The sequence below is a fragment of the Dendrobates tinctorius genome, unplaced genomic scaffold, assembly GCF_039654945.1.
Source record: "Dendrobates tinctorius isolate UK_male_01 unplaced genomic scaffold, ASM3965494v1 ptg000235l, whole genome shotgun sequence".
Taxonomy (NCBI): Eukaryota; Metazoa; Chordata; class Amphibia; order Anura; family Dendrobatidae; genus Dendrobates; species Dendrobates tinctorius.
This window is the reverse complement of record NW_027361902.1, coordinates 1,574,527-1,600,760: the sequence shown is the minus strand read 5'-3', so window position 1 is coordinate 1,600,760 and position 26,234 is coordinate 1,574,527. Positions and strand designations below refer to the sequence as shown.

The 26,234-nt window shown below is 47.7% G+C and overlaps 1 protein-coding gene across 3 annotated transcripts in view; it reads left to right on the top strand.

Moving 5' to 3' along the window:
* Nucleotides 1–26,234, top strand: part of MAPK15 (mitogen-activated protein kinase 15) — a 134,615-nt gene that overhangs the window by 57,220 nt on the left and 51,161 nt on the right. For all 3 annotated transcript variants that reach the window (XM_073556543.1, XM_073556544.1, XM_073556542.1), the window contains exons 3-5: nucleotides 10,289–10,387; nucleotides 10,483–10,512; nucleotides 17,356–17,446. In XM_073556543.1, the coding sequence (XP_073412644.1) occupies nucleotides 10,289–10,387; nucleotides 10,483–10,512; nucleotides 17,356–17,446 (220 nt within the window). The remainder of the gene's footprint in view (nucleotides 1–10,288; nucleotides 10,388–10,482; nucleotides 10,513–17,355; nucleotides 17,447–26,234) is intronic.

The following is a 26,234-nucleotide window of genomic DNA, read 5'->3' as shown; positions in this document are numbered from 1 at the left end:
GTATATGGGAGACGGGTAAGGGGACCCCTAGACTTAGTGCTGGAACACTGGGAAGGGGAGGGCCTCATAGAAGGGGTACCTATTGTACCCTATGTGCTGGAATTCTGGGACCGCCTACAGGAGCTGACTCAGGCTGTACGTGAGAACACGCAGGCGACCCAGTGGCGCCAGAGCATATGGTACGATCGGAGGGCCAGAGAGCGCACCTTGGAAATTGGACAGAAGGTCCTGGTGTTAGAGCCCACTAAGCAGAATAAGTTTCAAGCTGCATGGCAGGGGCCCTACCAGGTAGTGGGGAAAATAGCCGACACAACCTATAATGTCGCTGATTGTGACAACCCCAGGGTTATCCGCATGTTCCACGTGAATATGCTGAAGCCCTACCGGGAGCGCCCTGAAGAGGTAGTGGCCATCTGTGCACCTGAAGCAGAGGATTTAGCCGGACTTCCCTTGCCGGATGTCTTAGGGGAAAGGACTCAGTCTAAAACATGGGACCAGGTACACTTGGGTGAAGACCTAGGCCCCCGGGAGAGACAGCAGGCGGAGGCATTGTTGAGGCTGCGACAGAGGATGTTTTCAGAGAGACTGGGGTACACTCACCTGGCACAACACAAGGTTGAGACCCAGGATCAGACCCCCCTGCGACAAAACCCCTTCCGCGTCCCTGAGTCTGTACTGAGGGGATGCGACAAGAGATAGAAGAGATGTTGCGTTTAGGGGTCATTGAAGAGTCAGATAGTCCCTGGGCCTCCCCCGTAGTGTTAGTGCCCAAGAAGGATGGGACTACACGGTTTTGTGTAGACTATCGTAAGCTCAATGAGAAAATAGTGACGGATGCATACCCCATGCCGCGTGTGGATGAGTTGTTAGACCGGCTGGCGGGGGCAAAGTATTTGACCACCATCGACCTATGCAAAGGCTACTGGCAGATTCCCCTTAGTCCCCTTATGCCATTCGGGATGAAGAATGCCCCGGCGACCTTCCAAAGGCTGGCTGACCGGCTTCTGGATGGTCTCCAGGACTATGCTTGTGCCTACCTGGACGACATCGCCATCTACAGTGCGACATGGGAAGAGCATCTAAATCAGCTAGAGACAGTATTGGACAGGATCCACCAGGCCGGAATCACCCTGAACCCAAACAAGTGTCACGTGGGCAAAGCAGAGGTTCAGTATTTAGGGCATTGGGTGGGAAGTGGGAAACAGCGACGAGAACCAGCCAAGATTGAGGCCATAGCCAAATGGCCCATGCCACGCACTAAAACCCAGGTCATGGCGTTTCTAGGGACAGCAAGGTATTACAGGAAATTCGTTCCCAATTACAGCAGCGTAGCCAAGCCCCTCACTGATCTGACCCGTAAGAACCAACTCCGCCAGGTAATGTGGACCTCAGAGTGTGAGGAAGCCTTCCGCCAACTAAAGGATGCCCTCACCAATACCCCTCTATTGGCCGCACCCGATCCAACTACACGTTTCCTTGTTCATACAGACGCTTCTATGTTTGGATTGGGGGCAGTACTGAGCCAAGTTGGGCCGGACGGCCAAGAACACCCGGTAGCTTACCTGAGTCGGAAACTACTGCCCCGTGAAGTAAACTATGCGGCCATCGAGAAGGAGTGCCTGGCGGTAGTATGGGCACTCAAGAAGTTGCAACCATATTTGTATGGACGACAGTTTTCCCTCCTAACAGACCATAATCCCCTAGTCTGGCTTAATCGGGTCTCTGGAGACAACGCCAGATAGCTGCGGTGGAGTTTAGCCCTACAACCTCTGGACTTCACCATCCACTATATACCTGGCAAACAAAATGGTAACGCCGATGGACTAAGTCGACAAACGGAACTTGTACCAACCCCATAAACTTCGGTCATCCTCAAACCGATCCGTTGAGGATCAGACTGTGTATGCCGATCGCGTCGCTGAAAAGGGGAGCCGTGTTACAGAACCACTCAGCACGCAGAATATGTTGTGCAGTTATATGTATATATAATAGGTTCCATGTGAGATGCATGTCCCTAATGTATCAGCAGTGTCCGCCCTCCCCCCACCTTTGTAATTCCCACAGTAAACATACGCAGGCTCTGGCCACCTGCAGCTTTTGTAATGCATGTCTGGCCTGACGCTTGTCTATTGGCCGGCCCTCTGTATCTGTGTGATATATTCTGTGTCCTGTGAGTAAAGTGTTGTCAGACTGGAAATACATGGAGAAGCAGTGATCTTTTATATGCGGCCATGCACTCAGAGGAATTCCAGCCAGCGTCATTCATTCAGACTCCAGCCAACGCAGAGCTGACCTCCGAGAATACGGGGTGGTACTGAAAGAGGTACCCCAGCTTGGAAGACCCCGTTACACTCCTGCCCTCGGCTGAGTTAGTTTGACCTCTTGTGTACGTGTTCCTTGTGCCTGATAACGTGTTGCTTGTTTGGTTGTGATCCGGTTCTGTCTGTTACGTGTTCTGCCTGCCCCTCTTGTACTGCACCGCTCTCTCGTGTATGACTCTCTGCTTGTGACTCGACTACTCTCTGCTCGTCCCTTTGGTACCGCACCACCCTCTTGTGTATGACCTTTGGCTTTATCTGACCTCCCGTCTGTTTATCCCTCCTGTACCTCGTTTGCCCGTACTGTGTATGACCTCCGTTTTGCCCGACTCTGAGTTTTCTACTCTGAAAGCTGGACGCTAAGCCCCGCCCCCTTGCAGTCACATGACCGTAGGTCCTGTGCTGGCTTGCTAACCTTCAGCGTTCAGGTCCTATGCATCTGTACTATCTGGCTGTTCCAGTCCTCAGGGGTCCCTACAGTGCAGGTGAGTCCCTGCTCAGCGGAGGCTGTACGCCAGCGCTGTCAGGATCCTGATATTTATATCTTTTTGAATCTTCTCTCTCTCTTCTCTAATATTAGTTATCCCTCCTAGCTTTGTGTCATCAGCAAATTTAATCAGCTTACCCTCAATTCCTTCATCTAAATCGTTGATAAAGATGTTGAACAATACAGGGCCCAGGACAGAGCCCTGTGGTACCCCACTTGAGACATTCTTCCAACTGGATGTGCAGCCATTTACGACCACTCTTTGGGTCCGATCACTAAGCCAGTTATGAATCCACCTAACAGTTGCCTTGTCCATTCCATACTTAGCCATTTTTTCAATAAGGATTGTGTGAGATACTTTGTCAAATGCTTTGCTGAAGTCAAGATATACTATATCTACAGCATTTCCCAATCCACCCAATCAGTGATTCTGTCATAGCCCATGCTGACTCTGTTTAATCACTTCATTCTTATCCAGGTAATGACATACATGTTGTTTAATAATTTGTTCAAAGATCTTTCCTGGTATAGAAGTCAAACTCACCGACCTATAGTTGCCTGGGTCCACCTTCTTCCCCTTTTTGAAGATAGGAACAACATTTGCTCTTCTACAGTCTTCTGGGACTTCTCCTGTTCTCCATGAATTTTCGAAGATTATGGAGAGGGGTTCAAAAATTTCTCCTGCTATCTCCTTCAGTACTCTGGGGTGTAATTCATCTGGACCTGGAGACTTGAATTCATTTAGGTTAGCTAAGTGTTTCCTCACTATCTTTCTGTTTATAGATATCCTGGATTCTTCTTTTCCCTTAATAGGACAGTGAAGAACAGTTCATGTTACATTTCCTTACTGAGAGAAAACAGATTTTTCATCCTGTAAAAATCCTATAGCATCTTTGACTTTTCTTTTACTTTTGACATATCCCCAAAATCCTTTATTATTGCTTTTGACATCTCTTGCAAGCCTCAATTCATTGTCAGCTTTAGTTAATCTGATTTGTGCCCTGCAGCTTCTGCAGACAGCATTATATTCTTCTTTAGATATGCCTCCCTCTTTCCATTTTATAAACGTTTCTTTCTTCCTTTTTAGCATGTGCTTAAGTTCTGTGTTCATCCATCCTGGTTTCCTTAAACGCTTCCTATTCTTCCCTCTTTTCGGACTTGTTAACAATTGTGCTTTGCGAATTTAATTTTTCAAGATTTCCCATCCTTCCTGGACATTTTTGTCCTTAAGGATATCCAGTCTTTGGATCCCTCCAATTCTCTTTGAGTCCCTTAAAATCTGCCTTTCTGAAATCTAACCTTGACATCTGAGTCTTCACAGGTCTTCCTCCTCTAGTTATCCAAAATTCTAAAATAGCATGGTCGCAACCTCCTAGAGTCCCAGCCACTTTTACCTCCTCATCCATTTCCTCCCTGTTTATAAGGATTAGATCCAAGGTAGCAGATCCCCTTGTTTTCTCCCCTACCTTTTGGAAGATAAAGTTGTCAGCAAGAGAGGATAAGAATTTCCTTGACCTATTAGTTTTGCCTGAGAGAGATTCCCAACAAATGTCAGGATAGTTGAAATCTCCCATGACAACTATGTCATATTTTTGGGAGAACTTGGCCATTTGATGCATAAAGTGTTCATCAATATCTTCAGCTTGCACAGGCGGCCTGTAGTAAATGCCTACAATGGTGTCCTTTCCATTGTTCTGTCCTTGTATTCTTACCCAAACAGTTTCCACAGAACTCCCAGTCTCTGAAGCTTGGATCTCTGTGCAGATATACGCGTTTCTAACATACAATGCGACACCCCCTCCTCGTTTATCAAGTCTGTTTCTAGCAAATAAGTTGTATCATTCTAGTCTTGTATTCCAATCATATGTATCGTCCAACCAAGTCTCAGTGATTCCAATGACATCATATTTCTTTTCCTGCGTTAGTAGTTCCAATTCTCCTTGTTTGTTGCCCATGCTTTGTGCATTAGTATAGAAACATTTTAGTTTGTGATTGGTTTCTCTTTCTCCAATATTTTTATTATTTAGATTCTTTTGTCTTTGTTCTTCCTTTCCACTTCTAATAGGAGAGTTCTCAATAGCATTTGTCAGGTGTATGGCTTTTTCTGGCCTTTTGCTTCCCTTCCCACATTGTTCGAGTGTAAAGCTCTCCTGATGAGTGCAGCAAGGCGACTTCCAAATACATGTTCTCCAGTCTTCGTTAGGTGCACCCCATCTCTAGCAAGTAGTCCATCGTATACGTAATTCACTCCGTGATCCAGAAATCTAAATCGTTGCTGACGGCACCATCGACGTAGCCAGTTGTTCACCTGCAGAATCTTACTCCACCTTCTTGTTCCATGGCCATCCACTGGGAGGATGGAAGAGAAGACCACCTGCGCTCCCAGTTCTTTCACTTTCTTGCCTAAGTCTTCAAAGTCTCTGCAGATGGTTTCCAGGTCATTTCTTGCAGTGTCATTTGTCCCCACATGTAGTAGCAGGAATGGGTAGTCATCTGTAGGTCTGAAGAGTCCTGATATCCTGTCAGACACATCTTTAATTTTTGCACCTGGAAGACAGCACATTTCTCTTGAAGTTATATCCGGTCTGCAGATAGCGGCCTCTGTTCCTCTCAACAGGGAATCCCCCATGACCACCACTCTCCGTTTCTTCTTCACAACATTTTTCTTTCTCCATCCAGGAGGACTCTGAAGGCGTACAAGGTTGCTGTTTGTGGGCAAAGTCTTATCCTGATGTATTTCTTCATCGTTCTCTTGCGTGAGAGCCTGGTACTGGTTCCTGAGAAGTAAGGGCGCTGACTGCCTCCCGATCCTCCTGCTTCTGTGGGTCACATGTTTCCATTTCCTCTGTTTCTTCAGGTGCACTTCGAATTTCTTCTCTTTCTCTAACATGAAGAGATAATTCTGCTCTAAGAACTCTTCACCTTCCTTAATGATCTTCAACGTAGCTAACCTCTCTTCGAGATTTTGCAACTTTTCCTCCAGCAGGGACACAAGCCGCATTTGTGGCAGGTGAAGATTGGCCTTTCCACTGGTAAGTCTGTGAACATGTAGCAAGAAATTCAGCTCACTAATGGCTCCTGGCCTCTTCCATGTTGTTATTGTTCAAAAGATTTCAAAGCGATGAAAAATGAGCCAAAATTCGGCACGCGGTTTACCGATTTCCTCTTTTCACCTGCAACTGCTAAAATCCAGTCATCGTTGAGCTCGCGGAGACTCTTCACTTATCCCAGAAGGCACTGGGATTATGCAAATTATCTCCTCAGGGTTGGACTAGATGGCCCAGGAGGGCCCTTCCAACTTTACCATTCTATGATTCTAGGAAAAAAAGCCCTGCAGGAAAGGGATAGTGAAGTCTGAGCGAGTGCTTAGTGAGTCTCAGGTGTGTCAGGTCCAGAGAGAGGCCTGGCAACTTACCGCGTACACAGAAATGCAAGTCGTTCACGGTGACTGATCTCGGATGTGTACAGTCCTGTGCCAAAGGTGAATCTGAGTTGGATGTCCTGTGCCCCAAAGAAGACTGGCGTTTGTAACGATTGCAAAACAGGTGAATATGGTCCCCGGCTGCGATCCGGAGGATATCCTGGACTGTGTACGGCTGTGTGAGTAAAGAGACTGTGATAAAGCAGTGCAAGACACCCACGGGAACTAGTCAGAGGAGGACTAACGTGTGTAGTGCCTGCAACATGTAATGCTGTGTGAATAGAGTCTTGGATACGGCGCATAGACGCCCATGGGAACTAGTCAGAGGAGGACTGGCGAGTTTAGTGTCTGTAAAATGAAGGATGCCGTATAATATATATTCTGCAAATGGTGAAATGGATACTAATCATATGCACTGAAGTTATATGCACTTGTGTGGATTGGACTTTTATGTGTGAAGATAACACATTAGAGACTTGTGTTTGAATTTTGTGGGTCACTGCCTCTTCACTGCGTACGGTGCTACCGCTGCCTTACATATGGTGGAGAATGCGGGCAGTGTGAACTGAGGCATACACCAGAGAGTGCTGCAGATCGTTGTGCAAGTCTGCTGGAGAAATGGAGGAACGTTTGTAGCAGTTTGTGCTCAGTCAGCATCGGCTTCAGTAAGAGGTGCTGCAGTTGCAGCAAGAGGTTCTGCAGCAGCAGGAGCTGCAGTGGCAGAAGCAGCAACAAGAGGTGCTTCAGCTGTGTAAAGAAGAGACCCCAAAGGTAAGGAGTGTTCTTTGGGTGTACCAGTGGACCTATGTAGAGTCTCGGCCCGCCAGTTCTCAGGCTAATGACTTGATGCAGTTGGTGGATGAGTGGTTCCAGCCTGAGTGTTTTTCCCCGATCGAGATGATGGAGAAAGGTGTGGTTGATCAGATGGTGCAGGCTCTGATGGCCGCCATGCAGCATCGGGTCGGTCAAAGGGACCTGGGCAGTCTGGACCTTCTGGTAGGACTGATTGAACGGTGTAAACCCACTCAGGATGTTGTATCAGAGCCCGGACATGGGGTTAGTAACTGTTCTGAGACATCTGAGCCCATGGACTGTGGGTATACTCGCCATGTATCTATGTATGCCTGCCAGTCTGTACTGCCATTATGGGCACTGCTGGCAGCGAACCGCGACTGTGCTAGGTACTTGTGAACGGGTGCCGCACAGAGGCCCTCCTGGACTCTGAGAGCAAAGTGACTTTGGTCCATAGGTCCTTTGTTGCCGAGGACAACTCCAAAGGACAGAAAGTGGAGGAGGTGGGTATTCATGGGGAAATATGGGAGTACCCGACCACTGAGGTCAATTTTTCTACACCATGTGGGGACTTTAAACGTGGTGGGAGTGGGGAAGACCCTTCCATATGGGACTGTGTTGGGGAGAGACTTGCCCCTCTTTTGGTCCCTGTGGGAGACCAGGGTCAACCCTCTCACAGTAAAGGTTGTGCCGGGCATAGAACCCAAAGATGGTGAGATACCTGCCATAGGGGTTGCCAACCTAGGGACAGAGTGTAATCCCGATAGGCTTCCCTAGAGGTTTAGGCAGGAGAGGTGAAGGATGTTAATTTGGGTGTAGAACCCGAAAATGTTGAAATACCTACCATAGGGGTCGCCATCCTAGGGACAGGGTGTAATCACGATAGGCTCCGCCTAGAGGTATTGGCAGAAGAGGGTGAAAATGTTGTTTTGGGTGCAGAAGCTGAAGATGTCAAGTCAGAGATATCTGCCACAGGGGTCGGCAACTTAGGGACAGAGTGTAACCTCGATAGGCTCCCCCTAGAGGTTGTGGCAGTAGAGGACGTGAAGACTCCACTGAACCCAGAGCTGGAAATGTCCCCTGGTATGTTCGGGACAGCTCAGTTGCAGGGTCCCACACAGAGAAACTAGTGTAAAAACCACAGGTTTAAAAAGAACGCCGGGAAGAACCGAGAGTGTGGTCGCGGAGGCGACTGGGTACATGCACACGAGGAACCCTCTGGCACCGGCCAAGGATGTGGCCGGGGGTCAGGGTAAAATAGAGTGCTTGATAGACAGCAGTGTTGGGAGGCTCAGGTTCAGGTGCGACGTAATAAATATGGATGCTCGGAGTTGCCGGGGCGGACCGTGGCGTTTCAGCGTGATATATTCACCGAAGCACGGGTAAGGGTACAGAGTAAACGGTACCAAGGGCCCATAGGCAGGTACTTAGGTGACAGGATGAGTTGTAGGGTTAGTGAACCCAAAATAAACAGTGTCGAGATCACCCAAAACCGGCCCAACTCTACGGTTAAACAGAAAAGTGGGCGTGTCGTCGTCGGCAATGGAGAACGGGGTGGTGGGTGGTTCCGTAATGAAGCATGGAGGGCAAACGCAGAGGGGAGGGATGCATTCGCTGATCGATGGTTCCAGACCCTACTTTGGTTTCTTAATGCAGTGTCGGGCGGGGATGTCACAGGGGCATGCGGATGCCCTCTCTCGCGCTCATGTGGGGTGTCAAGTGTTCAACGCCACAGGTTTGAACAGGGGAGGGGGATATGTGAGGCAGTGACCCCTGTTACAACTAGAGGGTGCTGTGTATTCTCCACAGGATACGCACGGAGGCGTATTGAAGCTATGGGAATGCATTGCTGTCACAGGTGTAGCTGGGATTGCAATGGTGAAGCAGTGACCGATGTCACAGGTAGAGGTTGCTGTGTAGTCTCCCCAGGGTATGCACGGAGGTGTATGATGGCTATAGGTGTGCATGGCAGTCACAGGTGTAGCTGTGACTGCAATGCAGACTGATAATAAAAGTAAGTGTTAGGCTAGTTTCACATTTGCATGTCAGGGTGCAGCGTCGGCCTACGTGCGGCTGCTGCTAAGCCCCGCCCCCTGCGGCGCCTCCGCCGGTAGCTCCGCCTCCGGAGACTGTACCGTGTGATCCCTGATGGATTAGTGACATCTGGCAGGGCTGCGAGGTGCAGTTCTTCACATGTTGGTGAAAGTGGGGAGACTGTACCGCATGATCCCTGATGTATTAGTGACGTCAGGCGGGGCTGCGAGGTGCGGTTCTTTACAAATTGGTGAAAGTGGGGAGACTGTACTGCGTGATCCCTGATGTATTAGTGACGTCAGGCGGGGCTGCGAGGTGCGGTTCTTCACATGTTGGTGAAAGTGGGGAGACTGTACTGCGTGATCCCTGATGTATTAGTGACGTCAGGCGGGGCTACAAGGTGCGGTTCTTCACATGTTGGTGAAAGTGGAGAGACTGTACCGCGTGATCCCTGTTGTATTAGTGACGTCAGGCAGGGCTGCGAGGTGCGGTTCTTCCTATGTTGGTGAAAGTGGGGAGACTGTACCGCGTGATCCCTGATGTATTAGTGACGTCAAGCAGGGCTGCGAGGTGCAGTTCTTCACATGTTGGTGAATATGGGGAGACTGTACCGCGTGATCCCTGATGGATTATTGACGTCAGGCGGGGCTGCGAGGTGCGGTTCTTGACATGTTGGTGAAAGTGGGGAGACTGTACTGCGTGATCCCTGATGGATTAGTGACATCAGGTGGGGCTGCGAGGTGCGGTTCTTCACATATTGGTGAAAGTGGGGAGACTGTACCGTGTGAGCCCTGATGGATTAGTGACATCTGGCAGGGCTGCGAGGTGCGGTTCTTCACATGTTGGTGAAAGTGGGGAGGCTGTACCGCGTGATCCCTGATGTATTAGTGACGTCAGGCGAGGCTGCGAGATGCGGTTCTTCACATGTTGGTGAAAGTGGGGAGACTGTACCACGTGATCCCTGATGGATTAGTGATGTCAGGCGGGGCTGCGAGGTGCGGTTCTTCACATGTTGGTGAACGTGGGGACACTACCGTGTGACCCCTGATATATTGGTGACGTCAGGCGGGGATGCGAGGTGCTGTTCTTCCCATGTTGGTGAAAGTGGGGAGACTGTACCGCGTGATCCCTGATGTATTAGTGATGTCAGGCAGGGCTGCGAGGTGCGGTTCTTCACATGTTGGTGAAAGTGGGTAGACTGTACCTTGTGATCCCTGTCCATGCTTTCTCTTGCAGGCATATGGGATTGTGTGGAAGGCCATTGACCGCAAATCCGGAGAAATTGTGGCTGTGAAGAAAATTTTTGATGCATTTAGAAACCGGACAGACGCTCAGGTGAGGAGGTGCAGTGCCCACAACGTGATATCCCCACCCCCCAAGATGTGCGCTGACCCTTATGCCTGAACTAATGTCTTCCCCTCTCATTACAGCGAACCTTCCGGGAAATCATGTTTCTTCAGGTGAGTCATGTGACTGTGGGCGTGGAGCGTTGTCTCCTGGTCATAATTCACACATTACTCCACATATCAGAATTGTCTACAGAGCTGCTGTTCTGATGGGATCGGCCTCCCACTCTCATTGATCTTCTGCTGAGGGTACTACAAGGTTCTCAATAGGGTTGAGGTCAGGTGAAGATGGTGGCCACACCATGAGTTTCTCTCCTTTTATGTGAGTCAGTGGTTTCTTTGTAGTGTAAGATGGGGCATTGTCGGTGCTAAGATGATTGTTCTACCGATGGCATGGTTTTTCTTTTTGTACCATGAAAGAAAGTTGTCAGTCAGGCGGGGCTGATGGATTAGTGACGTCAGGCGGGGCTGCGAGGTGCGGTTCTTCACATATTGGTGAAAGTGGGGAGACTGTACCGCGTGATCCCTGATGTATTAGTGACGTCAGGCGGGGCTGCGAGGTGCAATTCTTCACATATTGGTGAAAGTGGGGAGACTGTACCGCGTGATCCCTGATGTATTAGAGACGTCAGGCGGGGCTGTCAGGTGTGGTTCTTTACATATTGGTGAAAGTGGGGAGACTGTACCGCGTGATCCCTGAGGTATTAGTGACGTCAGGCGGGGCTGTGAGGTGTGGTTCTTCACATATTGGTGAAAGTGGGGAGACTGTACCGCATGATCCCTGATGTATTAGTGACGTCAGGTGGGGCTGCGAGGGGCGGTTCTTCACATATTCGTGAAAGTGGGGAGACTCTACCGCGTGATCCCTGATATATTAGTGACGTCAGGCAGGGCTGTGAGGTGCGGTTCTTCACATATTGGTGAAAGTGGGGAGACAGTGCCTCGTGATCCCTGATGTATTGGTGATGTCAGGCGGGGCTGTGAGGTGCGGTTCTTCACATGTTGGTGAAAGTGGGGAGACTGTACCGCGTGATCCCTGATGTATTAGTGACGTCAGGTGGGGCTGCGAGGTGCGGTTCTTCACATATTGGTGAAAGTGGGGAGACTGTACCGTGTGATCCCTGATGAATAGCTGAAACTCCTAAACCCTTCATCCAATGTTAATGTGGATACCCTCAAATGAAAGCTGAAAGTCTGAACTTCAACTGCATCTGAATTGTTTTGTTTAAAATTCATTGTGGTAATGTCTAGAACCAAAATTAGGAAAATGTTGTCTCTGTCCAAATATATATGGACCTAACTGTATATTCCATGTTTACAGAGCCAGCTGAATACTTTCATTTTTGTCGGGGCCACCGCAGAGGCTTCTGCTTGTGAGCACTGTAGGACATGACATCACTACTGATGCGCCATTCACATGATCGTCTCCGGGGGACGGTATAGAACGTGACATCACTACTGATGCCCCATTCACATGATCGTCTCCGGGGACGGTATAGGACGTGACATCACTACTGATGCCCCATTCACATGATCGTCTTCGGGGCCGATATAGGACATGACATCACAACTTATGCCCCATTCACATGATCGTCTCTGGGGGCCACTATAGGACGTGACATCACCACTGATTCCTCATTCACATGATCGTCTCTGGGGGCCAGTATAGGACATGACATCACCACTGATGCCCCATTTACATGATCGTCTCTGGGGCCAGTATAGGACATGACATCACTACTGATGCCCCATTCACATGATCGTCTCCGGGGACGGTATAGGACGTGACATCACCACTGATGCCCCATTCACATGATCGTCTTCGGGGCCGATATAGGACATGACATTACTACTGATGCCCCATTCACATGATCTTCTCTGGGGCCGATATAGGACATAACATCACTACTGATGCCCCATTCACATGATCGTCTCTGGGGCCGGTATAGGACGTGACATCACTATTGATGCCCCATTCATATGATCGTCTCCGGGGCCGGTATAGGACGTGACATCACTACTGATGCCTCATTCACATGATCATCTCTGGGGGCCAGTATAGGACGTGACATCACTACTGATGCCCGATTCACATGATGGTCTCCGGGGTCGGTATAGGACACAACATCACTACTGATGCCCCATTCACATGATTGTCTCCGGGGCCGTTATAGGACATGACATCACTACTGATGCACCATTCACATGATCTTCTCTGGGGCCGGTATAGGAAGTGACATCACTTCTGATGCCCCATTCACATGATCGTTTTTGGATCCGGTATAGGACTTGACATCACTACTGATGCCTCATTCACATGATCGTCTCCGGGGCCGTTATAGGACATGACATCACTACTGATGCCTCATTCACATGATCGTCTCCGGGGCCGTTATAGGACGTGGCATCACTTCTGATGCCCCATTCACATGATCGTTTTCGGGGCCAGTATAGGACGTGACATCACTACTGATGCCCCATTAACATGATCATCTCCTGGGCCGATATAGGATATAACATCACTACTGATGCCCCATTAACATGATCGTCTCCGGGGCCGGTATAGGACATGACATCACTACTGATGCCCGATTCACATGATCGTCTCCGGGGCCAGTATAGGACATGACATCACTACTGATGCCCCATTCATATGATCGTCTCCAGGGCCAGTATAGGACATGACATCACCATTGATGCCGCATTCACATGATTGTCTCTGGGGCCAGTATAGGACATGACATCACCACTGATGCCCCATTCACATGATCGTCTCCGGGCGGTATAGGACATCACTACTGAAGCCCCATTCACATGATCTTCTCTGGGGCCGGTATAGGACATGACATCACTACTGATGCCCCATTCATATGAACGTCTCCGGGGCCAGTATAGGACATGACATCACCACTGATGCCCCATTCACATGATCGTCTCCGGGGCCAGTATAGGACGTGACATCACTACTGTTGCCCCATTCACATGATCGTCTCCGGGGCCAGTATAGGACATGACATCACTACTGATGCCCCATTCACATGATCGTCTCTGGGGCGGTATAGGACGTGACATCACTACTGATGCCCCATTCACATGATCGTCTCTGGGGCGGTATAGGACGTGACATCACTACTGATGCCCCATTCACATGATCGTCTCTGGGGCGGTATAGGACATGACATCACTACTGATGCCCCATTCACATGATCCTCTCTGGGGCGGTATAGGACGTGACATCACTACTGATGCCCAATTCATATAGAATCATAGAATCGTAGAGTTGGAAGGGACCTCCTGGGCCATCTGGTCCAACCCCCTGCTCAAAGCAGGATTCACTAAATCATCCCAGTCAGATGTCTGTCCAGCCTCTGTTTTAAGACTTCCATTGAAGGAGAACTCACCACTTCTCGTGGCAGCCTGTTCCACTCATTGATCACTCTAACTGTCAAAAAGTTTTTTCTAATATCTAGTCTGTGTCTCCTCCCATTCAGTTTCATCCCATTGCTTCTAGTCTTTCCTTGTGCAAATGAGAATAAAGTTAATCCTTCTACAATGTGACAGCCCTTTAGATATTTGTAGACAGCTATTAAGTCTCCTCTCAGTCTTCTCTTTTGCAAACTAAACATTCCCAAATCCTGTAACCTTTCCTCATAAGACAGGGTTTGCAGACCGGTCACCATTCTGGTCGCTCTTTTCTGAACTTGCTCCAGTTTGTTGATGTCTTTTTTAAAATGTGGTGCCCAAAACTGGACACAATATTCCAGATGAGGTCTGACCAAAGAGGAGTAGAGGGAAATAATGACTTCACGTGATCTAGACTGTATGCCTCTGTTAATACATCCTAGAATTGCATTTGCATTTTTTGGTGCTGCATCACACTGTTGACTCATATTCAGTCTGTGATCTATTAGTATACCCAAGTCTTTTTCACATGTGCTGTTGCTTAGCCCTATTCCTCCCATTCTGTATATGCTTTTTTCATTTTTATTGCCCAGATGTAGTACTTTGCATTTTTCCCTGTTAAAAACCATTCTGATAGTTGCTGCCCACTTCTCCAGTTTATTTATATCTTTTTGAATCCTCTCTCTCTCTTCTCTAGTATTAGCTATCCCTCCTAGCTTTGTGTCATCAGCAAATTTAATCAGTTTACCCTCAATTCCTTCATCTAAATCATTGATAAAGATGTTGAACAATACAGGGCCCAGGACAGAGCCCTGTGGTACCCCACTTGAGACATTCTTCCAACTGGATGTGCAGCCATTTACGACCACTCTTTGGGTCCGATCGCTAAGCCAGTTATGAATCCACCTAACAGTTGCCTTGTCCATTCCATACTTAGTCATTTTTTCTATAAGAATTGTATGAGAGACTTTGTCAAATGCTTTGCTGAAGTCAAGATATACTATATCTACAGCATTTCCTTGATCCACCCAATCAGTGATTCTTCATAGAAGGAAATTAAGTTAGTCTGACATGACTTATTAGTTACAAACCCATGCTGACTCTGTTTAATCACTTCATTCTTATCCAGGTACTGACATACATGTTGTTTAATAATTTGTTCAAAGATCTTTCCTGGTATAGAAGTCAGACTCACCGGCCTATAGTTGCCTGGGTCCACCTTCTTCCCCTTTTTGAAGATAGGAACAACATTTGCTCTTCTACAGTCTTCTGGCACTTCTCCTGTTCTCCAAGAATTTTCAAAGATTGTGGAGAGGGGTTCAAAAATTTCTTCTGCTATCTCCTTCAGTACTCTGGGGTGTAATTCATCTGGACCTGGAGACTTGAATTCATTTAGGTTAGCTAAGTGTTTCCTCACTATCTTTCTGTTTATAGATATAATGGGTTCTTCTATTGTTCTATTGTCTCTGGGGCCAGTATAGGACATGACATCACTACTGATGCCCCATTCACTTGATCGTCTCCGGGGCCAGTATAGGACATGACATCACTACTGATGCCCCATTCATATGATCGTCTCCAGGGCGATATAGGACCTGACATCACTACTGATGCCCCATTCATATGATCGTCTCCGGGGCGATATAGGACCTGACATCACTACTGATGCCCCATTCACATGATCGTCTCCGGGGCCGGTATAGGATTTGACATCACTACTGATGCCCCATTCACATGATTGTCTGCGGGGTCGATATAGGACATAACATCACTACTGATGCCCCATTCACATGATCATCTCCGGGGCCGATATAGGACATGACATTACTACAGATGCCCCATTCACATGATCATCTCCGGGGCCGATATAGGACATGACAACACTACTGATGCCCCATTCACATGATCGTCTCCGGGGCCAGTATAGGATCTGACATCACTACTGATGCCCCGTTCGCATGATTGTCTGCGGGGCCGATATAGGACATAACATCACTACTGATGCCCCATTCACATGATCATCTCCGGGGCCGATATAGGACATGACATTACTACAGAGGCCCCATTCACATGATTGTCTCCGGGGGCCGATATAGGACGTGACATCACTACTGATGCCCCATTCACATGATTGTCTCCGGGGGCCGATATAGGACATGACATCACTACTGATGCCTCATTCACATGATCGTCTCAGGGGGCCGATATAGGACGTGACATCACTACTGATGCCCCATTCACATGATTGTCTCCGGGGGCCGATATAGGACATGACATCACTACTGATGCCTCATTCACATGATCGTCTCAGGGGGCCGATATAGGACGTGACATCACTACTGATGCCCCATTCACATAATCGTCTCTGGGGCCGGTATAGAACATGACATCACTACTGATGCCCCATTCACATGATCGTCTCTGGGGCTGGTATAAAGCGTGACATCATTACTGATGCCTCATTCACATGATCGTCTCCAGGGCCGATATAGGACATAACATCAATACAGATGCCCCATTCACATAATCGTCTCCGGGGCCAGCAAAGGACATGACATCAGTACTGATGCCCCATTCACATGATCATCTCTGGGGCCAATATAGGACATGACATCACTACAGATGCCCCATTCACATGATCGTCTCGGGGGCCGATATAGGACGTGACATCACTACTGATGCCCCATTCACATGATCATCTCCGGGGCCGATATAGGACATGACATTACTACAGATGCCCCATTCACATGATCGTCTCGGGGGCCGATATAGGATGTGACATCACTACTGATGCCCCATTCACGTGATTAACTCCGGGGCCGGTATAGGACATGACATCACTACGATGCCCCATTCGCATGATCGTCTTCGGGGCCGATATAGGAACTGACATTACTACAGATGCCCCATTCACATGATTGTCTCCGGGGCCGATATAGGACATGACATCACTACTGATGCCCCATTCACATAATCGTCTCTGGGGCCGGTATAGGACATAACATCACTACTGATGCCCCATTCACATGATTGTCTCCGGGGCCGGTAGAAGACATGACATCACTACTGATGCCCCATTCATATGATCGACTCTGGGGCCGGTATAGGACATGACATCACTACTGATGCCCCATTCACATGATCGTCTCTGGGGCCGGTATAAGATGTGACATCACTACTGATTACTGATCACTTGATTGTCTCTGCTGCTGGTATAGGACATGACATCACTACTGATGTCTGGTAACTTGATCCTCTGGGGCCAGTATAAGACGTGACATCACTATTGATGTCTGGTAACTTGATCCTCTGGGGCCATTATAAGACGTGACATCACTACTGATGTCTGGTAACTTGATCCTCTGGGGCCAGTATAAGACGTGACATCACTACTGATGTCTGGTAACTTGATCCTCTGGGGCCAGTATAGGACTTGACATTACTACTGACATCTGACCACACAATTGTTGCCGGGGTCGGTATAGGACGTGACGTCATTACAGATGCGTCAATCACTACTGTCACCCGATCATATGATCTGTTCTGTATTTCTAGGAGTTCGGGGAACATCCAAACATCATTAAATTGCTGAATGTCATCCGAGCTCAGAACGACAAAGACATCTATCTGGTTTTTGAATATATGGGTAATGTTCCCCCCATTACATATACTGAGGTTTAAGGTATGAGGTGTCTTAGTCTGTAGTGATGGGTATATGGTAATGTCCCACTCATTATACTGTACATAGTGAGGTATATGGCGCCTCAGTCTGTAGTGATGAGTCATAGCAAAAAGTGGTGGCACCCTTGAAATTGGTCCAGAAAATTAAGTATTTCTCCCAGAAAATGATTGCAATTACATGTTTTGTTATACACGTGTTCATTTTGTTTGTTTGTATTGGACATAATTCCACATAAAAAACTAAAAAATGGGAGGAACAAAATTGTTGGCAACTTTCCAAAATTGTGGGTAAACAACCTTGTTTCAAGCATGTGATGCTCGTTGTCACTTACCTGTGGCAAGTAACAGGTATGGGCAATATGAAAATCACACCTGAAACTAGATACAAAGTAGAGACGTTGCCTCAGTCTTTGCATTGTGTGTTTGTGTGCCATACTAAGCATGGAGAACAGAAAGAGGAGAAGATAACTGTCTGAGGACATGAGAACCAAAATTGTTGACAATATCAACAATCTCAGGGTTACAAATCCATCTCCAGAGATCTTGATGTTCCTTTGTCCAAGGTGCACAACACAATCAGAAGTTTGCAACCCATGGCACTGTAGATAATCTCTAATTGTCTCTTCAGATAGGAAGATAACTAGAACTCAAGTGCCACCTATAGGAAGTAGCAATCCTAAAAGTCAATGTCAACCCTTTAACGAGCCTTGTCACATGGCTAAGGATAAAAGCCAAAACCTAAGTCACGTGACAAGGCTCTTTAAAGGGTCGACATTAACTTTTAGGATTGCTACTTTCTATAGGTGGCACTAGAGTTCTAGTCTTCCTTTCTGAAGAGACAATTTGCATAAGATTGTGTACAGCGGCCAAGGAGGGGTGAAGGGAAGGACCAAACTCATTTACATACAGCGCCAAATTAAGGTGACAGATTCCCTTTAAAAGTCTCCTCATCTCGGCATGCTTAACATATCACTCTCCGCAAGGAGAAACGTTACCCCTTGGATTCCACACTAAGCATGGAGAGCAGAAAGAGAAGAGAGCTGTCTGAGGACTTGTGAACCAAAATTGTTGAAAAATTTCAACAATCTCAAGGTTACAATCCATCTCCAGAGGTCTTATGTTCCTTTGTCCACAGTGCACAACATAATCAAAAGTTTGCAACCTATAGCACTGTAGCTAATCTCTGTGGACATGGACTGCAGAGAAAAATTGATGAAAGTTTGCAACGTATGATAGTCTGGATGGTGGCAGATAAGCAGCTCCAATCAAGTTCCAAAGAAATTCAAACTATCCTGCAGGCTCAGGGGGCATCAGTGTCAGCGCAAACCATCCGTCCACATGTGAATGAAATTAAACAATATAGCAGGAGACCCCGGAATACCCCACTGCTGACATAGACATAAAAAAGCTAGACTTCAGTTTCCCAAAATGTACACTAGTCAAAATCCTCTTGGGAAAGTGACTTGTGGACAGAGGAGACTAAGATAGATCTTTTTGATATGGCACTTCATTCTAATGTTTACCGAAAACGGAATGAGGCCTACAAAGAAAAGAACACAGTACCTACAGTCAAATATGGTGGAGGTTCAAAGATGTTTTGGGGTTGTTTTGGGGTTGTTTTACTGCCTATGGCACTGGCGGCCTTGACTGTGCAAGGCATCATGAAATCTGAAGATTGCCAACTGATTTTGGGTCACAATGTAGTGCCCAGTGTCAGAAAGCTGGATTTGCCACTTAGGTCATGGGTATTCCAGCAGGACATCGACTCCTGACATACTTCAAGTAGCCCACAGAAATGGATGGAAGCAAAGTGCTGCAGAGCTCTGAAGTGACAGCAATGAGTCTGGATCTAAATCCCATTGAACACCTGTGGAGAGACCTTAAAATTGGTGTTGGAGAAGGCGCCTTCACATTTGAGAGACCGGGAGCAGTTTCTAAAAGAAGAGTCCAAGATCCCAGCTGAGAGGAGTAAGAAGCTTGTGGATGATTATATGAAGCGATTGATTGCAGTTATTTATTCCAAAGGGGGTGCAGCCAAATATTTTGAGTGTGCCAACAATTTTGTCCGGCCATTTTTGTGGTTTTGTGTGAATTTATGTCCAATTTGCCCTTTTCCTCCGTTATTTTGTGTTGTTCCAATACACATAAAGGAAGTAAACCTTTGTATAACAAAACTTATAATTGTCTGGGAGAAATACTTAATTTTCTGGAAAAATTTCCAGGGTGCCAGCACTTTCGGACATGACTGTATATCAGAATGTCCCCCCCATTATATACAGTGGTAAAAATAAGCCTTTGATCCATTGCTGATTTTGCAGTTTTCCCACCTACAAAGAATGGAGAGGTCGGTGTCAGGAACCCCGCACTGCACTTGCTCACTGAGCTAGTGCGCGTGTTCTGAGTACAAAGACTTGGAACAAAACCGTTGGCACAACCCTGGTAACTGGAGTTGGTGCACAAGTAGGATCCCAATCCGTGAACTTCAATTTATATAGACTTGGCACACACCAAAAAGATTCTTATGCAGAAAGGTGGTTTTAATGAATTGCAGTACATACATACAGACGTTTTGGTCTAGGACCTTCATCAATGTACAATAAGTTGTACTGTGAGCTCTTAGTGACTGGGCTTTAAGGGAGACACCAATACTGCAAGGAGGCACCTGCGGCCGTCCCACGTGGTTCTATATAACAAGTGGACGCAGTATCCACCGCGAATCCAAGGGTGACCCTTGCGGGCAGCACGGTGGCTCAGTGGATAGCACTGCAGCCTTTCAGCGCTGGAGTCCTGGGTTCGAATCCCACCTAGGACAACATCTGCAAGGAGTTTGTATGTTCTCCCCGTGTTTGCGTGGGTTTCCTCCCACACTCCAAAGACATACTGATAGGGAATTTAGATTGTGAGCCCCATCGGGGACAGTGATGAAAATGTGTGCAAACTGTAAAGCGCTGCGGAATATGTTAGCGCTATATAAAAATAAAGATTATTATTATTATTATTATTATTATTATTAAGCCTGGGTCAAAGCACGAGATAGCAATACAGTACCAAAGGGTTAGACAGAATGGATAGTCAGGACGTAGCAATAGATCAGAAAACCAGAACGGGCAATAGACGGTACAATAGGGACAAACTGTAACGGAGTAACGATAGCCAAGCCAGGAGGTCAGAACCAGAAAAGACAATAGTGCCAAAACGAGAGACGGAGTACAGAGTGAGGGAACGTACTGGGTCATACACGGGAAGCAAACAAGCAACGCAGAATACACGCACACCAGGGGTCAGACACACCAGAACAACAGTATAGCTGACAGAGAACCCTGGTAAAAAGTGAGTATAAATACCCTTCCAGATCCAGAAAGAGGCCACGAACACTTAACCCTGTGAGTGCAGGGCAATAACCCTGTTCAAACCATGACAGTACCCCCCTCTTAACGGGGGGCCACTGGACCCCCAGGCTTGTCTGGGTATCTGGCGTGGAAAGCCCGCACCAGACGATCGGCATGCACCGAAGTGGCCGGAACCCATGACCGATCCTCCAGAGAGTACCCCTGCCAGTGTATCAGATACTGGAGTCTCCGGGGCACCCACTGGGAGTCGACAATGCGCCCTACTTCATACTCCAGCTGACCCTCTACCAGCACTGGTGGAGCATTTCATGAGGGATCCTCTCTCACCGTCCCCACAGGCTTTAACAGGGACCTGTGGAAGACATCAGAAATTTTAAAGGAGGTGGGCAGCTGCAGTCGGTAGGCTACTGGGTTAACAACCTCCACAACTTTGTATGGGCCAATAAACTTGGGGCCCAGCTTTATAGATGGTATCTTAAGCTTGATATTGCGGGTGAATAGCCACACCTTCTCCCCTACTGCAAATGCTGGACCTGACCCCCTCCTCCTGTCAGCAAACTGCTTATAGTTTTCCTGGGCCTTGGAAATATTCCTCTGAACCTCCCTCCAAAGAATTCTAAGACGTTGTGTCGCACCCTCAGCTCCAGGACAACCTGAATCCATGCGGGAAAACTCTCCAAAATGTGGGTTAAACCCATAGTTGATCTGAAAGGGAGACTTCCCAGTAGATTGACTCACACGACCGTTGAATGCAAACTCTGCCATGGGCAATACCTCACACCAGTCCTCCTGCCTGGAAGAGGCCAAGCATCTCAGAATCTGCTCCAACGATTGGTTCGTGCGCTCCGTCTGTCCATTAGACTCTGGGTGGTAGGCAGAGGAGGACAACGAAATCCCCAGCTTTTTGCAAAAAGCCCTCCAGAACCTGGCTACAAACTGTACCCCTCTGTATGACACCACATTCATAGGCCCTCCATGCAACCTAATTATATGCTGCATAAATAAGCGGGCCAGGGTTTCAGCAGATGGTAACGCGGGGAGAGGTACAAAGTGGGCTTGTTTTGAAAACCTATCCACCACCACCCATATCACCGAGTTGCCCCTGGAAGGAGGAAGATTTGTGATAAAATTCATGGACAAATGTGTCCATGGTCTATCCGGAATTGGCAAAGGCACCAACTCCCCGGCCGGCCAGACCTGCGAACTTTTAGAACGAGCGCACACTCCACATGCAGTCACAAACTTTTGAATATCTGTTACCATAGAGGGCCACCAGAAACCCCTCGCAATTGCCCCCGGGTAGCTGCAATCCCAGGGTGAGCACTCAACATAGAATCATGAAATTCCTGCATAAGTCCGAGACGGAAACGTTCCGGTGCAAACAATTTACCCGGGGGTTTACCACCCGGAGCCTGAGCCTGGGCCTCCAAAATCTCTCTCTGTAACTCAGATGAGATTTCGGCCACCACTACTCCTGGCTGAAGAATGGAGGAGGGAGGTTCTGGAGGGGACACTGAATCAAAGCTTCGGGATAAGGCATCAGCCTTGATGTTTTTAGATCCCGGGCGGAATGTGATGGTAAACTGAAATCGAGAAAAAAAAAAAGCGCCCACCGAGCCTGTCTGGGGGTCAATCTCTTGGCAGACTCGATATAGGCCAAATTTTTGTGATCAGTGATGACGGTAATGGGATGAATAGCCCCCTCTAGGAAATGCCTCCATTCTTCAAAAGCCAACTTGACCGCCAACAACTCTCTATTGCCGACATCGTAATTTCTCTCGGCAGAGGAAAATTTTTTAGAGAAGAAGGCGCAAGGCCTCAGATTAGTATAGGTAGGAGGGCCCTGAGACAAAACTGTCCCCACCCCTACTTCCGAGGCGTCAACCTCCACGACAAAAGGCCTTGACGGGTCGGGTTGTACCAATACAGGGGCTGAAGAAAAGCACTTTTTTAATGTCATGAAAGAATTTTTTGCAGCTACAGACCAATTTTTTTACATCAGCCCCCTTGAGAGTGAGGTCCGTTAGAGGCTTTACCACCTGCGAGAAGCCCTTAATACATTTCCTATAAAAGTTAGCAAAGCCTAAAAATCGCTGCAACCCTTTCAAGTCATGAGGCTGCACCCAATCTGTAACAGCCTGGACCTTCTTAGGATCCATGCGGAACCCCTCCCCTGACACAATCAACCCCAGAAAGGATACTTCTTGCATGAAAAATGAGCATTTTTCCAACTTGACATACAAATTACTCTCCCTCAGTCTCAGGAGAACCATCCGCAAATGGTGCAAGTGAGATTGACTGTCCACCGAGTACACCAGAATGTCATACAAATAGATGACCACAAAACGACCAATTAAATCAGAGAAAATTACATTAATAAAATTCTGAAAAACAGCAGGAGCGTTGGTGAGACCAAAGGGCATAACCAAGTTTTCGAACAGCCCTTCAGTCGTCAGGAATGCTGTTTTCCATTCGTCCCCTTCCCGGACTCATAAGGTTGTATGCCCCACGTAAATCTAGTTTAGAGAACCACTTGGCCCCGGTGAGTTGGTTACATAGATCAGGAATTAGGGGGAGAGGGTATGTATTTTTCACAGTAATTTTGTTTAATTCCCGAAAGTCGAGGCACGGCCGCAAACCACCATCTTTTTGCTTAACAAAAAATAAGCCTGCCGCCACAGGTGAAACAGAAGGCCTAAAATACCCTTTGCAGAGACTCTCGGTAATGTACTCCTTCATGGCTAGACGTTCGGGCCCGGACAAATTGAACAGGCGATCCTTGGGTAACTTGGCTCCAGGGACTAGATTAGTGGCACCATCAAAGGGTCTATGTGGTGGTAGCGCCTCAGCCTCACTTTCAGAAAATACGTCTTCAAAATCTTTCAGGTACTCCGGAATACCTTCCAGATCAACAGACGACACTGACACAGATTTTACTGGGGTGACAAGAGTTGTCAAGTTACAACATAGACCGTTAGCCATACAACCCCACTGAATGATCTCCCCTGTGACCCAGTCAATAGTAGGATTGTGACGTTGAAGCCAAGGCATACCCAGTACCAGTCCAGCCGGCAGATTATTTAGAACAAAACACCTTAATTTTTCCACATGAGTGGAACCCACTTTCAGCGAAAAGATATCAGTCATGAAACAAATTCCCTCCTGGGTGATAGGAGAAGAATCAGTTGCCACAATTTTAACAGGATCTTTTAACCTGACTGTCCCTATCTTATGAAAAGTCACAACTTTGGCATCGATCAGATTAATAGAAGAACCACAGTCAACAAAGGCGGTAGTCCCAGCCGGACCGCCTGTAAGTTCTTGTTCCACCGGAAGCAGAATTTTAGTAAGTGAGGAAAAGGGTACCTGGGAGTCTGGGCAACCTCCTCGATTGTTACCCAGACTCAGTCGTTTTCCTGATGGCTTCACTGAAGAAGGGCAAGAAGGACAGTTCCTTCTCCAATGTCCAGCGGATCCACAGTAAAAGCACAATTGGTTGTTTCTACGGCGTCTCCTCTCTTTTTTCCTCCAATGACGTGACACCAACCTCCATGGGCTCAGGACTAGATACAGAGTCTCTCAGATTGGAGAATAAAGGGGTCTCCTGCAGCATGACCCCTCTTGCCTGCAGTCTACGGTCCATGCGGACAGCCTGGATCATAGCGTCTTCCAAAGAATCCGGTGGAGGATGAAGGGCTAGGGCATCTTTCAAACGTTCGGACAGGCCTCTACAGAACAAACCCCGGAGGGCAGCATCATCCCAGGAGACCTCCACTGCCCAGCGTCTGAACTCAGAGCAGAACCATTCAGCAGAGTGCTTCCCCTGTGTCACACTCATCACCATATCCTCTGCCAGATGCACTCTATCAGGCTCATCATAAATTTGCCCCAGAGCCTCAAAGAACAAATTCACAGACATACGTTCAGGAGCAGAGGAAGAGAGAGAGAAAGCCCATGCCTGTGGAGCCCCCCGAAGTAGGGAAATGACGACCCCCCCACCCTCTGGAACTCATCCCCGGAGGAGCGGGGCCTCAGAGAAAAAAAAGCTTGCATCCTTCTCTGAACGACCTGAACTCCCTTTTATCCCCTGAGAAAAGGTCGGGCAATTTGACCGGAGATTCAGGGGATGCCAATGACACATCTCTATCCCCAGCACTAGGAGCCCCTGCGGCGACAGCCCCCTGCACAGTATCCACCAACTGTTGCTGGGTCTGGGCCATCGTGCGCTGTTCCACATTAAGTTTGTGGAACATTTGGGTCAGGTGCTTGACCTGATCAGCCAAATCTTGTTTGGGATCCATGAGGATAACACACTTTTTTTTTTTTTCTTCAGAGGGAAAAAAAAACTGAAATGGTCAGCTATAATGTCAGGAACCCCGCACTGCACTTGCTCACTGAGCCAGTGCGCGTGTCCTGAGTACAAAACAGCTGGGTCTCAGTGGTGACAATGCATGCTCCAAGCTCACAAGACCTGAAGCATGTGACTGCTGGGGGCGTGGCCTCAGTGCCACAGAGCCAGGAGCTGCAGGGACACTCCTAGAAAGGTAACTACAGGACAATGTAACCTAGGGGCATAGACAGAGACAGAAACCAGATGAAGCCAGGGTCAAAGCACAAGATAGCAATACAGTACCAAAGGGTTAGACAGAATGGATAGTCAGGACGTAGCAATAGGTCAGAAAACCAGAACGGGCAATAGATGGTACAATAGGGGTAAACGGTAGCGGAGTAACGATAGCCAAGCCAGGAGGTCAGAACCGGAGAAGACAATAGTACCAAAACGAGAGACGGAGTACAGAGTGAGGGAACAGGCCGGGTCATACATGGGAATCAAACAAGCAACGCAGAATACACGCACACCAGGGGTCAGACACACCAGAACAACAGTATAGCTGACAGAGAACCCTGGTAAAGAGTGAGTATAAAGATCCAGAAAGAGGCCACGAACACTTAACCCTGTGAGTGCAGGGCAAGAACCCTGTTCAAACCATGACAGTCGGTAATTTTTATCGTAGCTACACTTCAATTGTGAAAAGAAACTAAAAATAAAATCCAGGAAATCACAACGTATGATTTTTACATAATTCATTATCATTGTATTTTATATAATAAGTATTTGATCACCCACCAACCAGCAAGAATTGTGGTTCTCACAGACCTGCTAGTTTTTCTGTAAGAAGCCTCCTTCTCTGCACTCATTACCTGTATTACACCTGTCCACACAATCACACCCCAACCTCTCCACCATGGCCAAGAGCAAAGAGCTGTCTAAGGAAACTAAGGACAAAACTGTAGACCTGCATAAGGCTGGGATGGGCTACAGGACAACAAGCAGCAGCTTGGTGAGAAGGCAACAACTGTTGGAACAATTATTAGAAAATGGAAGAAATATTGTTCAAATCC